The sequence below is a fragment of the Polistes canadensis genome, unplaced genomic scaffold, assembly GCF_001313835.1.
Source record: "Polistes canadensis isolate GaletaPanama2010 unplaced genomic scaffold, ASM131383v1 scaffold_38, whole genome shotgun sequence".
NCBI classification, from domain to species: Eukaryota; Metazoa; Arthropoda; class Insecta; order Hymenoptera; family Vespidae; genus Polistes; species Polistes canadensis.
In genome coordinates this window covers 729,445-742,365 of record NW_014569585.1, presented here as the reverse complement: position 1 = coordinate 742,365, position 12,921 = coordinate 729,445, and the positions used below count along the sequence as shown (strand labels likewise).

At 29.2% G+C, this 12,921-nt stretch overlaps 3 protein-coding genes across 8 annotated transcripts; 2 read left to right on the top strand and 1 right to left on the bottom strand.

Annotated features, from left to right (window-relative positions):
- Positions 1-302: 302 nt before the first annotated feature.
- On the top strand, positions 303-4,441 carry LOC106784689. Of its 6 annotated transcripts, none has more exons than XM_014744499.1 (6): positions 303-458; positions 615-628; positions 790-1,081; positions 1,212-1,492; positions 2,246-2,470; positions 2,546-4,441. In XM_014744499.1, the coding sequence occupies exons 2-6, from the start codon at positions 619-621 to the stop codon at positions 3,634-3,636; spliced, it is 1,899 nt and encodes a 632-aa protein (XP_014599985.1). In that variant the 5' UTR covers positions 303-458; positions 615-618; the 3' UTR covers positions 3,637-4,441. The 6 variants fall into 6 exon arrangements, with proteins under 6 accessions (XP_014599985.1, XP_014599988.1, XP_014599986.1 ...); XM_014744497.1 differs by having other exon boundaries at positions 304-458; positions 1,194-1,492; XM_014744502.1 differs by lacking the exon at positions 615-628.
- A 2,023-nt stretch (positions 4,442-6,464) lies between these two features.
- LOC106784691 (nucleolin-like) lies at positions 6,465-8,939 on the bottom strand. Its single transcript, XM_014744504.1, has 5 exons — positions 8,673-8,939; positions 7,526-7,783; positions 7,298-7,438; positions 6,830-6,954; positions 6,465-6,746 (listed from the first exon to the last, which is right to left on the bottom strand). Exons 1-5 carry the CDS (start codon positions 8,778-8,780, stop codon positions 6,728-6,730), a joined length of 651 nt encoding a protein of 216 aa, XP_014599990.1. The 5' UTR covers positions 8,781-8,939; the 3' UTR covers positions 6,465-6,727.
- A 381-nt stretch (positions 8,940-9,320) lies between these two features.
- On the top strand, positions 9,321-12,870 carry LOC106784692 (dipeptidase 1-like). The gene is made up of 8 exons (XM_014744505.1): positions 9,321-9,489; positions 9,739-9,865; positions 10,346-10,517; positions 10,590-11,027; positions 11,161-11,419; positions 11,546-11,630; positions 11,702-11,777; positions 11,859-12,870. The coding sequence occupies exons 1-8, from the start codon at positions 9,406-9,408 to the stop codon at positions 12,097-12,099; spliced, it is 1,482 nt and encodes a 493-aa protein (XP_014599991.1). The 5' UTR covers positions 9,321-9,405; the 3' UTR covers positions 12,100-12,870.
- The last annotated feature ends 51 nt before the right edge of the window (positions 12,871-12,921 follow it).

Sequence of the window (12,921 nt, the reverse complement as noted above, 5' to 3'; positions counted from 1 at the left end):
ATCATTATTCATCATCTAACCTCAAAATTCTATTTTACATTGTTACAATTAATTTCATGATCAAACAATAGAAATTAAATATAATTGATAAATGAAGATTAGTTTGTTATAGTTTTTCAATTTTATTACATTTTCACTTATTTGTAATTTAGAATGAAGAAAAATATTGCTAAATAAAGTCACCATGTTGTGACGTTATATGAAAGCTGCGCAAATTTATTGAAAACATACTGCATATCTATTGAGATATATATATGTATGCATCTGCGGTTACTTAGTATGCATGTGTATATAAAGATGCGTGTATGTGTGTGATATTAACAAGTGGCTGTTGCAAGCTCAGTTAGTATGCGCGACGCAAATCGTTTGAAGAGCCTAACAAAGTTCATAAACGTGCTTTAAAAAGCACGTTAATTTATTGCAAAAATAATGTAACGTATAGATAATATTATTTCAAGGTAATTTTAATGATCATTGATATTTTACTTTTTTATCTTGATAACGTTCTTAATACATTTACGTTGAACGTAATTTGTGATATGATTTAATCATTTTTTCCTATTTAATTTTTATTCATTAATAATAAATTTTGCGTACTACTCATGCTGCTTAAGAGATATGGACCCAGGTACAATTTAATACAATTAGATCTTCTGGACGTAATAAGATATTGTTGATTGATAGTTTGTATCATAATTATTACAATTATCTTCATGTTATATCATAATAATCAATGACGAAATGGTTAATAATTAATTTATGAATTTCAAAAGAATTGTATGTTTTTAGAGAGTATAGGAAAAGAAACAATTGTAAAAGTAACCGATTGGTTACGCGGAATGTGGGAAATGAGACGTCGTAATAGCCCGGTTCAACAATGGGTTGACTCAATACCCTTGCCTTTAAAATCAAATCTACCTGTTACGATAGACGTTAAGCCTAGCACTTCTGCAACACCAACGCCAGCTAAAGACATTCCACTTTTGAAAGGCAATTATTCAAAGATTCCAACAATGACTGTATCAGCTCCTATCAACGTTCCTAGCACACCAGCAATCAATAATATGTGTAGAATACCTAGGTAAATATTTAAACAATTGTTTTGAGAACGTATTTAAAGCATGAAACTTTCCAATAAAAATTTTTGTTGTTCAAGTTTGCATAGATATAAAAATGATATATTTGTATTATAGTTCTCTTCCTCATGCTAGACTTGCACGAGATCAGAGTTTTCAATCGGACAGTAGCCATTGCAGTAGTATAGAAAGTTTGTTAGAGCTGAGAAAAGCAGATCCTGAGGCTGTTTTATTTAGTCTTGGATTCGGCGGTTGTTCCAATAGTCCTCAAGAAAGCGGCCCGTTGTCTCGTATACCTAAAAGGTTCTTACAGCCATCTAAATTAAAAGGAATTGCTATTAATGACTTTGTTAAACAACAACAAGAAACAAGTGAATCTTTTGATTCCGTATCTTTAGGATATAGGGGTCTAACAGGTAAGCCAAAATTTTGTCGTATGTATATCTTTGTAGATAAATTATTTGTTACAATCCTTAATAGGATGAACCTACAATATTATCCAAAGTTTATAATAGAAAAAAAACTTAATATAATATTGTAGCGTTGTACTATGCAACTAATACTTTATAGGAAGCGATGGCACATTAAGTATGAATACAAGTATTTTACATCGCAGACATTCTGGGTCCAGCACATTTGTAAGTTTAATAAATGCAATGTGCAATTACACTTATTTGTTGCAAAAAAAGACAAAAAAAATGAATATCTTTTTTAGTTTGTTGTATACCAACATTTAAGCATGTGATTTATAGTTATTACTTACTCTTTTCTTTGTAAGGTATCTTAATATTATAGATTCTATGTGCATATTATTTTATGTGCAAGTTTTTTGTTATGTGTGTGTGTTTATAATTAAATGAAGCTTATTGTATATAATTTTTTTAATAAATTTTTGGAAATGCATGAGTTTAAATATATAGGAATACCTACACGTGATAGAAATATTTATAAGAAGTCATTTAATTATTAATATTTGCAAAATAGGTACAATTACACACAAATAAATCGTTTACAACTGAAAGATGCCATTCGAAAAATAATAGTTCCAAATGAATGGAGTTTCTGCTTTGTTTTTTATTAAATAGAATTAATAATTTATTTGATATATTATTATTAATGTATCGTATGTAAATATCTTTTACTAATTATGTTTTGTGATATTTTACAAGGTTCGCCATATGTAGCACCATCTGAAATAGTCCAGAAAATCATGGAACGATTGCGCGAACATGAGTCACATGAAATGGATGCATGTGCAATATATAATGCTTATGAACAATCCAACAAAATGTATCCGCAACCTAAACATTCCGTATTATCGCCAGACAACAGACAATTTTTGGAGCAGCCACGTTCAAAAAGCCCTGACATGCGCAATAAGCGTATGATTATTGGTAAGATAAATTATATTAATGTATCATAATCTTCTTTAAATTATTTTCTACTTTATATTATTACATACATTTAAGGACAAAAGTCTTTTGCTTTTGGACACAATGGAGATTTAATTGAGATATGCTTACCAAATACAAAAGAAATATCACACAAAAAAGAGGATAATTATTGTACTATTAGCGATATTTCTAAATTAAGAGAATTAAAGGGAATTCATATGAAGACAGAAAAATCATCCATTAAAAAATTAGATGATGAATCTATTAAAAGAAAATTACTCGATGAATTTAACGGTAGTACTGAATCTTATGAAACTGACGAATCACTGTTGCAACCAAGTAATTACTTCAATGACCAAATAAATGTTAATATGAAATGTAAAGTAGAAGATAAAGAAAAGTCCAAATCAACAGCTACTATAACTGAAAACGATGATAAAATTCCTTTTAAATATGTTGGTATTCGACGTGCTAGCGAAGGATTCGATGAAGTTAATTTAGGAGAGAATAATTTCATTCCGGATGGTAGAAGATTTAGTGATAGTATAATCATTAAAAATCAAATTAATGAAGGCCTATTAAATAGAAGAAAAAGTTTGAAACGTCAAGCAAGAGTAAACGAGTTCGATGTCGATAATTTCTACAGTTCCAGTCCAATAGTATTTAAAGATAAAATCGTACAAGATAAAAAATCTGAATCTGACTTGACACCCGACTTATATGCAACATCCAAAAAGATAACAAACATTCAAGAAATAAATTTAGAATCTACACAAGAAGTCGAGTGTTTGAGTAAAGAAAAAGTCAACGAAACTTATGGTCCATTTAAAAGTTACAAATACGCCCCAAGTATAAGCACAAATACGTCTAGTACATCATTATCTACAACGAGTGTATTAAAACCGACAAAAGGTACTAAATGTTGTAAAAAAAAAAATCAAGTTTGCGATTGCAAAGAAAAGTTAGATACAATTTATAAAGCCGAAGACATGCACGGGGAATGTTACTGTCAATTCGATGACAATAAATGTTGGGAGAAGGTAGAAAAAATAATGCAAGAAAATAAAAAATTAGAGGATATCGTAGCTAAGAGCAGAATAGAAATGGCAGAAATCCGTGACATGTTAAATAGCGTTTTATCCGTTAGAATGGAACCTGGTTTTTGATTGATATAGAATCATCGGAAAAGTTACTTAAATGAATTTTCAGAAAGTATTAATGATTTAATAGATACTATTTACTTAACTGAATTAAAAACAACAAATAATATATATTCTAGGAGAAGTTATCTAAGATAATTTTTAAACGCTTTTTCTAAATACTTTTTAAAAATCTTTTACTCTCTCTTATATATATAAAATAATAGAAATATAGGAGCCTACAATCTAATAAAGAAATAACTAAGAAAACATTAATTTGCTAAAAAAAATCAGTTAAAATGCCAGCAAAAACCGCAATAAAAAGAAATCTCAATATATAGAAAAATATTATAAGTCTACAGTGGGTGATTAGTTAAAAAACAGTTTGGACTGTGAATAAATCGGATAACAAACACATGTTCTGATAACGAACGACTTCACAGAACAAACACAAGAAGATTGGTTAGCGAATATTATCTTTGAACAGATTATGTTCGTTAACCGTTCACCTACTGTATTAAATTAGTTTACTTTTATGTGTATAAATCTATATACATACATATTATGTATATATTTACATAAATATCTTTTAAAAGAAAAAAGATATTTTCTCGGTATTGATTAGAATACAAACACAATATGCAGCAGTGTTTTATTTTTTAAAACGTAATTATTTTTTAATACGGGACTGTGGATAAATACAAAAAGATATACACTGCTTTATATTATCTAATATTTTGGAAATATGCATATTGTTAAATTGTTTTGTAAAGTCAGGATTTTAAAGTGACAAACATGTCGATATATAAACATTTCTATTTAAATATTTTTAATTGACGCTGATAAATTATAATTTGTTTTGTTCTTCTTTTATTTCTATTAATTTTATTTAAGTTTATTTTTGTTGTTATTTAATATATATATATATATAACTGGAATATTAATTATATATAAAATAAAAATAAAAGGACCAAAAATTCTAGTCTTTTTACTAATTATTCTTTAAAACATACGATTTTTGAATTCGTGTTAAATTTATGGTACTATATTTATATTTACGATATTGCAATGTAATCTTTCCGTATGCTTTTCTTTGTTTTTAATATTCAAAACACACATTTGTTTACATTCATTTTATAATAATATTACTTACTTGGTGTATAATTTATTGGTTCAGTTAATGTCGTATTTGAGTTTATTTTTGTTTAAATTAAATTATATTTCATATTACGATTTTAATATATTATGAACGTAATTAAATTACGTTTCTATGCACATAATAAAATGTAATGTGATAAAACGGTTTTTATATTCACGTTTTATACTTGTTAGTAAGATTATGTAACTTTTATTCTATTCTACATCGACAATCAAAAATCATAAATTATACTTGAGCAATATTTTAAGAACTGTATTGTGTATGTGCAAGAATTATTTTCTTGATTCATCTAGCAATATTTACATTCTTATGTTTAATAGTATTGGAAAACATGATATAATATCATTTTCTATATTTTTACACGAAAAAACGGCATAAATTACATAACATTATTTTTTTTATTAAGATACTACGGGGACTCGTGATAAGATATTAAGTACACAATATTTAAATGTTCTTGGAAAATTTATATCTTTACCGATGTTATTATTTTATTTTAGTTGTTATAAATACCAATTTTGCTTTTATCAATGAGAGATAATTAAATCAAGATCAAAATCGTAAATGCTATTTTCTTTCTTTGGAAGAAAATCAATGTAATTTCTTATAGATAATTTTGTCCTGAAATTTGTTTTGTGATTTAAGTTACATTTTTTGATCAGTCTATTTAATCAAGAACAAACTATACAGAAATTATGATAAAATAATTTATCGAATTTTAATTTAGTTGATTTGAAATAAAGTAAAACAATGTATGTAAAACATTGTAAACAAAAATTAAAAAAAGGTATAATGTATAAATTATGGGAAAACTGAATAAAGGTCAACCAAAAAGTATTTTCTTTTTGTAACTCACTTCTTTTTAATATATGTCAGCTTATAGTTTGTGTCTATAAGAATGTTTCTGTTAATTATCATAAAATTCTGATTCTCCTTTTATCAATGAACTTTCAAAGAATTGTATAATCCAATGAATAATTAAAAATAATTATTAATGCTAATATACATTGGTAAAATATGTGGCTCAGTGTTAATATATTACATTTATTATAGTCTGTGCATGTTATCACAAAAACTAATATCAGGAGGAATAAAGATTCAATTTTATGAAGGATAGATGGAAAAGCGTTACTTCAAAAAATTCTATTTTATGAAAGATATTCGAGTAGCGTGTTAATATTGGGCCACAATGTACGAAATAATGAAAATATAATAATGGAAACTAATGATGAGATTCGTTTGCTTAAATAGCACCTTGTAACTTGGGTGAAAAACAGAACTGGACTATTCAATTACCGGATAATGTTTTTCTTTATTTATATTAATTTAATTAAAGTAGACGGCTATACTGAGTTAAAAATTTCTTTTTTTTTTTTAAATCATGAATGAACGTTATTAATATTTAAAAAATAATCATACTTTTCTAAAAACAAATTATACAAATTTTCGTTTAAACAATTATTTCCTTGTTATAGGCATTAAAATCCTCATTTTTTAGTTTTTTTTACATATAATGTTATCAAACATTTTTGATGAAATCGCAGATTTTCAGATAGAGTTATCTGCACTTGTTCATAGCAGCGCACACAAGTATTTGGTAGAATCACATTCACTATACCTAAAACCACCCATTATGAGATAACATTGGATCCATGGTCCACCCAATCTTAAATTTAAATATGATCCTGCTAAATGACTGCTTCATGTTCGTGCATATGTTATGTTTATACATAGAGCGTGATAATAACTGCCTTGCCAAAGTCTGCAGACAATATAAAATGTGCTATTACAGACTTGGGGTATTGGCATGCATCATTTCATATTGACTGTAGTATTTAGGAGGATGACATCTATGACGCTTTCTGTATTTTCACTCATATGTATATGGGATGTAGAGGTATTCATCCTTTATATACCATAAACCATATATAAACAAATAAGAGCAAACTCAAATTAAATTTAATCTTCTTTTTCCTCCCTAAAATAGAAATAAGATACATTTATGTCTTTTAAATAAAATATAGGTAATTTAATGATACAGATAAATTCGAATTAACTAACTTTACAACTTCTTGCTGCTGCTGATCAAGGTGAAGTTCCACAATCGTTTCTGTTCTATTTTGCACTTTGAAAGTTACCTGCGCTGCTATATATTTGTCTTTGTTGCTGATCGACCACCCGGAATACTACAAATGTTAAATAATATTAAGATTATGATTAACAACACATTCATCACCGCGCATATATTGAGTTTTTGACAACACGTAACACGCGTTTTTGATGGTGCCAAAATGTATGCTGTATGCATGAAATACTTATGTTACGAATAAAATATTTGCAAATTACTTAAAAAAATCTATTTAAACTGGATGGAGAACAGAATCAGCTGAATTTTGGATTACATGACCCAAATGGAAACATAGATGTTACCCAGATTTATGTTACGTGGTGATCAACGTATTAAAATAAAATCTTAGATAATTTATATTTTTAAGTAATAACTGAATCAATCTAAATAAATATGCCTACCGTGGAGGTACTTTTGTACAATGTTTTTCCATCTTCTTTGAAAGGTAAAAACTTTTGTAGTAATGCTTTACCATCTATCCTCCATAATGTTGGATCTTTATGTATTCCCATATCAGCTTTGGCGACGACAAATGCACCAGACTAAAAAAAATATTAATATTATCAGACATTATATAAATAATAATGTTATTCTATATATTAAATGTGCTACAATAAATAGAAACAGACTGTGTAATCTTTAGGTGTTTCTCCTGATGATTCGTTGTAACTGTTATCATCAGAATCCTCTTCTTCGTCTTCTTCTTTATCATCCTCTTCTTTCTTAGAACGTCTTTTTCTTTTTGGTTTTTTTTCTGCATCTGAATCTGATTCATCTTCTTCCTCCTCGTCTTCTTCTTCATCTTCCTCTTCCTCGTCTTCCTCTTCTTCTTCCGAGTGTTGTCTTTTTTTAGCTGCTTCTCTTTGTGGTCTCTTTTTTGTAGCACTCTACAAAAAAATAAAATAATCTTATATGAAATACACCTGGTCGTCCCATTAATATTAGAATATACAAATTACAAAGATGTTCTGTTAATTAAGATTGATAAAAATAGTACACAAGATTAAAAACTACGATTAGAAAAGAAATATTTAATATGAGTAAACATTTAGATGGAAATATCAATATACTTATCGTGATAAATGACGACATTGGATTCGCGCGTTTAAAAAATTAACTGCCGGCGCCACTGACCGGCCGGCAATGATGGCCGCGTACAAACATAGTCAAAATATAGAAAACAAACGATTTTAACATAGAAAAATATGATCTATCAACATCACCGCTAGAGAGTATCGTCAAAATCGATCCTGCATATATTTCAATGAAAATGTAGACATTTTTTGGAATTATTATGAACACTATTAACTCTAACGCTAAAGTTTTAATTAAAAGAAGACATTATAAACTAGAATATTTCTATACGCATCTAACGTATAGTTAAAAACTTTCATTTAAGTATTTTATTCTTCTCAGATCGTGAAGTTTATAGTAATAATAGTTAATTACAACAAACAGAACAATCGTATATTTGTTCTACGATAAAGTAATAATCTTTAATCTGGAAAAATTCTAAATATAAATGACGATTAATTCGAGTGATGTTTTTTAAAAAGACTGAAAATTTCTTTAGATAAATGCACGGGGATTGTTGGTGGAAATTATTCGACCGCAAATGACAAGAATGCTCGAATATTATTTTCTAATCGATAAGATTATTAGTTCGAATTAAAAGATATGGAAAATGAGAAAAATGTAATTATTCGAGAAAAGAGTTAAATTTGATTTGAAAAATACATAAAAGAATGACAAGTTTATCCGGTAGCGTGGGTTTACCTCAGCTCCGGCCTCTGGAGTCCACTCTTCCTCGGATGCTCCTTCTACTTCTTCCGGATCATCCGCCGAATATTCGTCCTCGTCCGACACATCCTTCGTTTTTTTCATATTGCTTTTTCGCGAAATTTTCGTAAAAAATCCCGACGGGACTCAATCAACGAATAAAGAATAAACTTCGTACGATTAGGTGCGAACCGTTAAACGACGTGTACGTACACCGCAAACAATATGGCGTCGCGGCGGCACCGAGAAGCACTTTCACGCGCACCTCCTTCCGCGCATATCGGAAATTCAACTGTTTCCTTCACTCATCACCGCCAATTTTCAAATTATCTTCGAGTTATTTATCACGTTATCCCGTCTTTTTACATTTATTATTTACTTTTTTATAATGATATTATATTATATTATCTATTATATTATCTTTTATATTATCCTTTAGATTATCTTTTTAATAATTTTTCGTTATGTATATATTAAATAATTTTGATTTTTTCTTTATCGTATATTCGAGTAAACACATTAAAATAAATGATAAATAATGTTTAATTATATTATGATTTATTTTTAAGATACGATTAAATAGCGAAATTATTTAACTTTTCCAAGCTTTTCTAGCCCGGGTCGATACAAAATTGGCGCATGCGTTCGTTTCTTCTATATCCTAACACTCCCGTTAATGTTTACTACAGTAGACAGTGCATTTTGATGGAAATAATCATTTCAGAAAAAGATGTTTGAACTTTATGGACTCAGTAAGGATGGAATGTTATATCGCTCACCACCACCAACTCGAAAGGATGTTGATATATTGGAGGTAAAGTAAATAAACAAATATTTGTTATGATACTTAAATAACTTCCTGTGCCGGTCGATTATGATCATTGCATTATTGTTATCATTTTTTAAATTTCAATATTTTATATGATAATTATATTTAATTATTATAATACGAAAGTATAATAAAAATTCTACTGTAATGTATTCATAAAAGATGAATAATACTTATAAATAAATTTGTATCAAATTACAAATGTTATTAAAAATATTTCTATATTTTTTATAGACTTGCTTACAACTTTCATCACCAGAAATTATGAGAAAATTGCCTAATGGCGATGCTTTGCATCACCTTAAGGAAGCAAGCGTTTCAACTTCATTGGATAAAAACAAAGATGCCTCGAGAGAAAATGGTTGGTGTTAAGATTGCATTTAATAAATCATTTGGAAGATATTTCTTTTTTATTTTGCACATCGCTGAGTTTAGTTTTGCACGAAGTAGCACGATTTGTTTGAAACAAGTTGGTTCAAATTTTCGTTTAAAACTATTTGTCGCCGTAAAAAATACGCGTAAGACAAGCGTAACGGTTCGAAAAAAAAGGAAATATCTCGTTGATTTGATATGATTTCTATTTACGGTTCGACGAATTACTCAATTGCGAAAACAATGATGACGAACTCAGGAAACTCTTAACTGAAAGTAACTGAAAAGAAAAGAAAGAAAGCTTCCCAGTCACCGTTATGGTAATTTCATGTACGAATAATGTTACGCGCTTGAATAGCTTTTCCCTGTGGGAAGGCATCATCATTAAAAGAGTCATTTTTGAATATATTTCGATGGTTACGGTTATCCTTTACCTTTTATAATTATAATTTTAATTTTTCCTCGACAGGACGTAACATGAGACGAAAATGGATAGTAATGGCAGGATTTTTTTTCCTTGGATGCGCTTTGATCGCTGGTGTTGGATTACCATTAGCATTAGAACTTCGAAGTTCTCATCTTCTGGAAGCGAGATTGCAAGTTGTTCGAAGAATGCTTTCAGAAGTTCCATTAATCGATGGGTAGGCAATAGAAAAAATAAATTATAGTAAAAGAATTTAGTATTCATTGACAATTGAAATATTTTCTCATAGTCATAATGATTTTGCTTGGAATTTACGAAAACATCGTGGAAATACGAAACTGCAAGACTTCCCATTTGACGAAGACGTCTCAAGGAATTCCAGTTGGGGTCCCCAATGGCAAACCGATCTTGTACGTTTACGTCAAGGTATCGTAGGTGCACAATTTTGGTCAGCATACGTTCCCTGCGAGGCACAATTTCTAGATGCTGTACAACTGACTCTCGAGCAAATAGATGTCGTAAGAAGACTTACCTCGAAATATCCGAGGAAGATAAGACTCGTAACTACGAGTGGTGAACTCGAAAAGGCTCACAAGGACAGTGTTATCGCTAGTTTGGTTGGAATCGAGGGGGGTCACAGTATCGGCACTTCTATGGCAGTACTTAGAAGTTTCCATCGTCTTGGTGCACGTTACATGACCTTGACACACAAATGTAATACACCCTGGTAAGTTAGTACTTGTGAAAAAATAAAATGATTACTCACGTAATAATCTTAAGGAAATTAATGAAGTGTAAGCGTTTATCAAAGCGTTAAGAAAGTTCATTTACTTTTATTTTTCTCTTACCGATGATTCTAGGGCAGATTCCTGTTCCGTTGAAGATCCAGATAGAATAGCACCCGCTGATTTTCAAAGCGACGGTCTTTCCACTTTCGGTAAAGCTGTTGTCAGAGAATTGAATCGATTAGGAATGCTCGTTGATCTTTCTCACGCTTCGATCAGGACTATGAAAGATGCGTTATCTATAACAAAAGCACCTGTTATATTTTCGCACAGTGCGGCCCGTTCCCTTTGCAATTCATCCAGCAACGTACCGGACGATGTACTTAAAAATTTGGTAATTTTAGACAATTATTTACTCTCGTTTAATATTATTCAATGAGATAATTGTTATTTCATTATTTGTTTTTTTTTGTTATTGATTGTTATTTTTATTTTTTATAACTTTAATTATTTTTCCAAGTCCGTTAATGGTGGCTTAGTCATGGTCAGTTTCGATAGTACACATCTTAGCTGCGGAAGCAAGGCTTCCATGAAAGACGTTATAGGTAAGTTTTAATAGACGTTTATTGCTTTAGTAATAATGAGATAATTTTTTACATTTTATCCTTGTTTTTAGCTCACATCAATCATATTCGAGGAGTAGCTGGTGTTAATCACGTTGGTTTGGGCGCTGGTTATGATGGAATTTTAAGGTTTCACGTTTGAGACTTCACATTTAATAAATATTCGTTTCATTAATTAAAATAAATAAATATGTTAATTTGTTTTTACAGTCCACCTACAGAGCTTCCAGATGTTTCAGGATATCCATTGTTATTAGCGGAATTAACAAGAGATAGATTATGGTCCGCTTCCGATATCAAGAAACTAGTCGGTGGAAATTTGTTACGAGTATTGAAGGAAGTTGAAAATCATGCTATTGTTGCATTACATCAAGCACCAGCCGAAGAATGGATATCGCAAGAACTCATTGAAGATTCTTTCAATTGTATAAGCATAGATGTTTCAATTTGATCATTTCAATTTCAAGAATTGAATTTCATGAATTTGCTCATGTTAAATAATAATAATAATTATCCAGTTTCATGGATATCCTTAAGATAACGCTAGAAACGAATTGTTTTCTTTACGAAAGATTATTTTTTGTTAAACAGCATGGATATAAAACGTAGAAGGAAAAATTCTTTGATTATTTTCGTCGAACATTTGTATTCATAATGATAGTGCAAAATCTTTTAAAGAAGGGGAAATCTTTCCGAAAATGTCCTTAATATCTAACACGATCATTGAAATGGTGTACCTGGCCTTAACAATTTTATACTTTTCAATCAAACATTATCAAACTATCAGGTTCTCAAACAGTATTCTATTTAATAAACAATTTTTTATACATGCTAACTCATGAAATAAATCTTCACAAAGTGAGGATAAACTGAAATAAACGATTGCTATCACGAAAAGAAACTGCCAAAATGAGGATGCACGTGTTAACAGCCTACGCTCTAAAAGATTAAATAAAATTGTTGAATCTTATAGGAGCAATCTCGAATGGTAACATTTAAAACTTATGGCCTTTATTAAACTAATTTTCTACGTTACATTTCTTAAGATATTTCAAACGTGTTAAGAAAAGTATGACATTTTAAACAAAATATATAAACAAATTAACTTATCTTGAATAATATGACGTTGTTAAATGATAGGTGATAAGAATAATTGTTTTATTTAACGAATCTAATGTACTTTTACTCGTTAAAAAAGAAATAAAGGATGTAAAGAGAAAAATGATATTTCATTAAGCAGAAATTATGCTTATATAGCAAAAATTATTAAATA

Excerpts from the sequence above, each read along its gene's own strand:
- LOC106784692 (XM_014744505.1), top strand. The coding sequence starts at position 9,406 with ATGTTTGAACTTTATGGACTCAGTAAGGATGGAATGTTATATCGCTCA. Across the intron at positions 9,490-9,738 it reads AGGATGTTGATATATTGGAG|ACTTGCTTACAACTTTCATC; the intron begins GTAAAGTAAATA and ends TATTTTTTATAG. Across the intron at positions 11,778-11,858 it reads GGTTATGATGGAATTTTAAG|TCCACCTACAGAGCTTCCAG; the intron begins GTTTCACGTTTG and ends TTGTTTTTACAG.
- LOC106784691 (XM_014744504.1), bottom strand. The coding sequence starts at position 8,780 with ATGAAAAAAACGAAGGATGTGTCGGACGAGGACGAATATTCGGCGGAT. Across the intron at positions 7,439-7,525 it reads AAACACCTAAAGATTACACA|TCTGGTGCATTTGTCGTCGC; the intron begins GTCTGTTTCTAT and ends TATTTTTTTTAG. Across the intron at positions 6,955-7,297 it reads TGTACAAAAGTACCTCCACG|TATTCCGGGTGGTCGATCAG; the intron begins GTAGGCATATTT and ends TAACATTTGTAG.
- LOC106784689 (XM_014744497.1), top strand. Across the intron at positions 1,493-2,245 it reads AGGATATAGGGGTCTAACAG|GTTCGCCATATGTAGCACCA; the intron begins GTAAGCCAAAAT and ends ATATTTTACAAG. Across the intron at positions 2,471-2,545 it reads CAATAAGCGTATGATTATTG|GACAAAAGTCTTTTGCTTTT; the intron begins GTAAGATAAATT and ends CATACATTTAAG.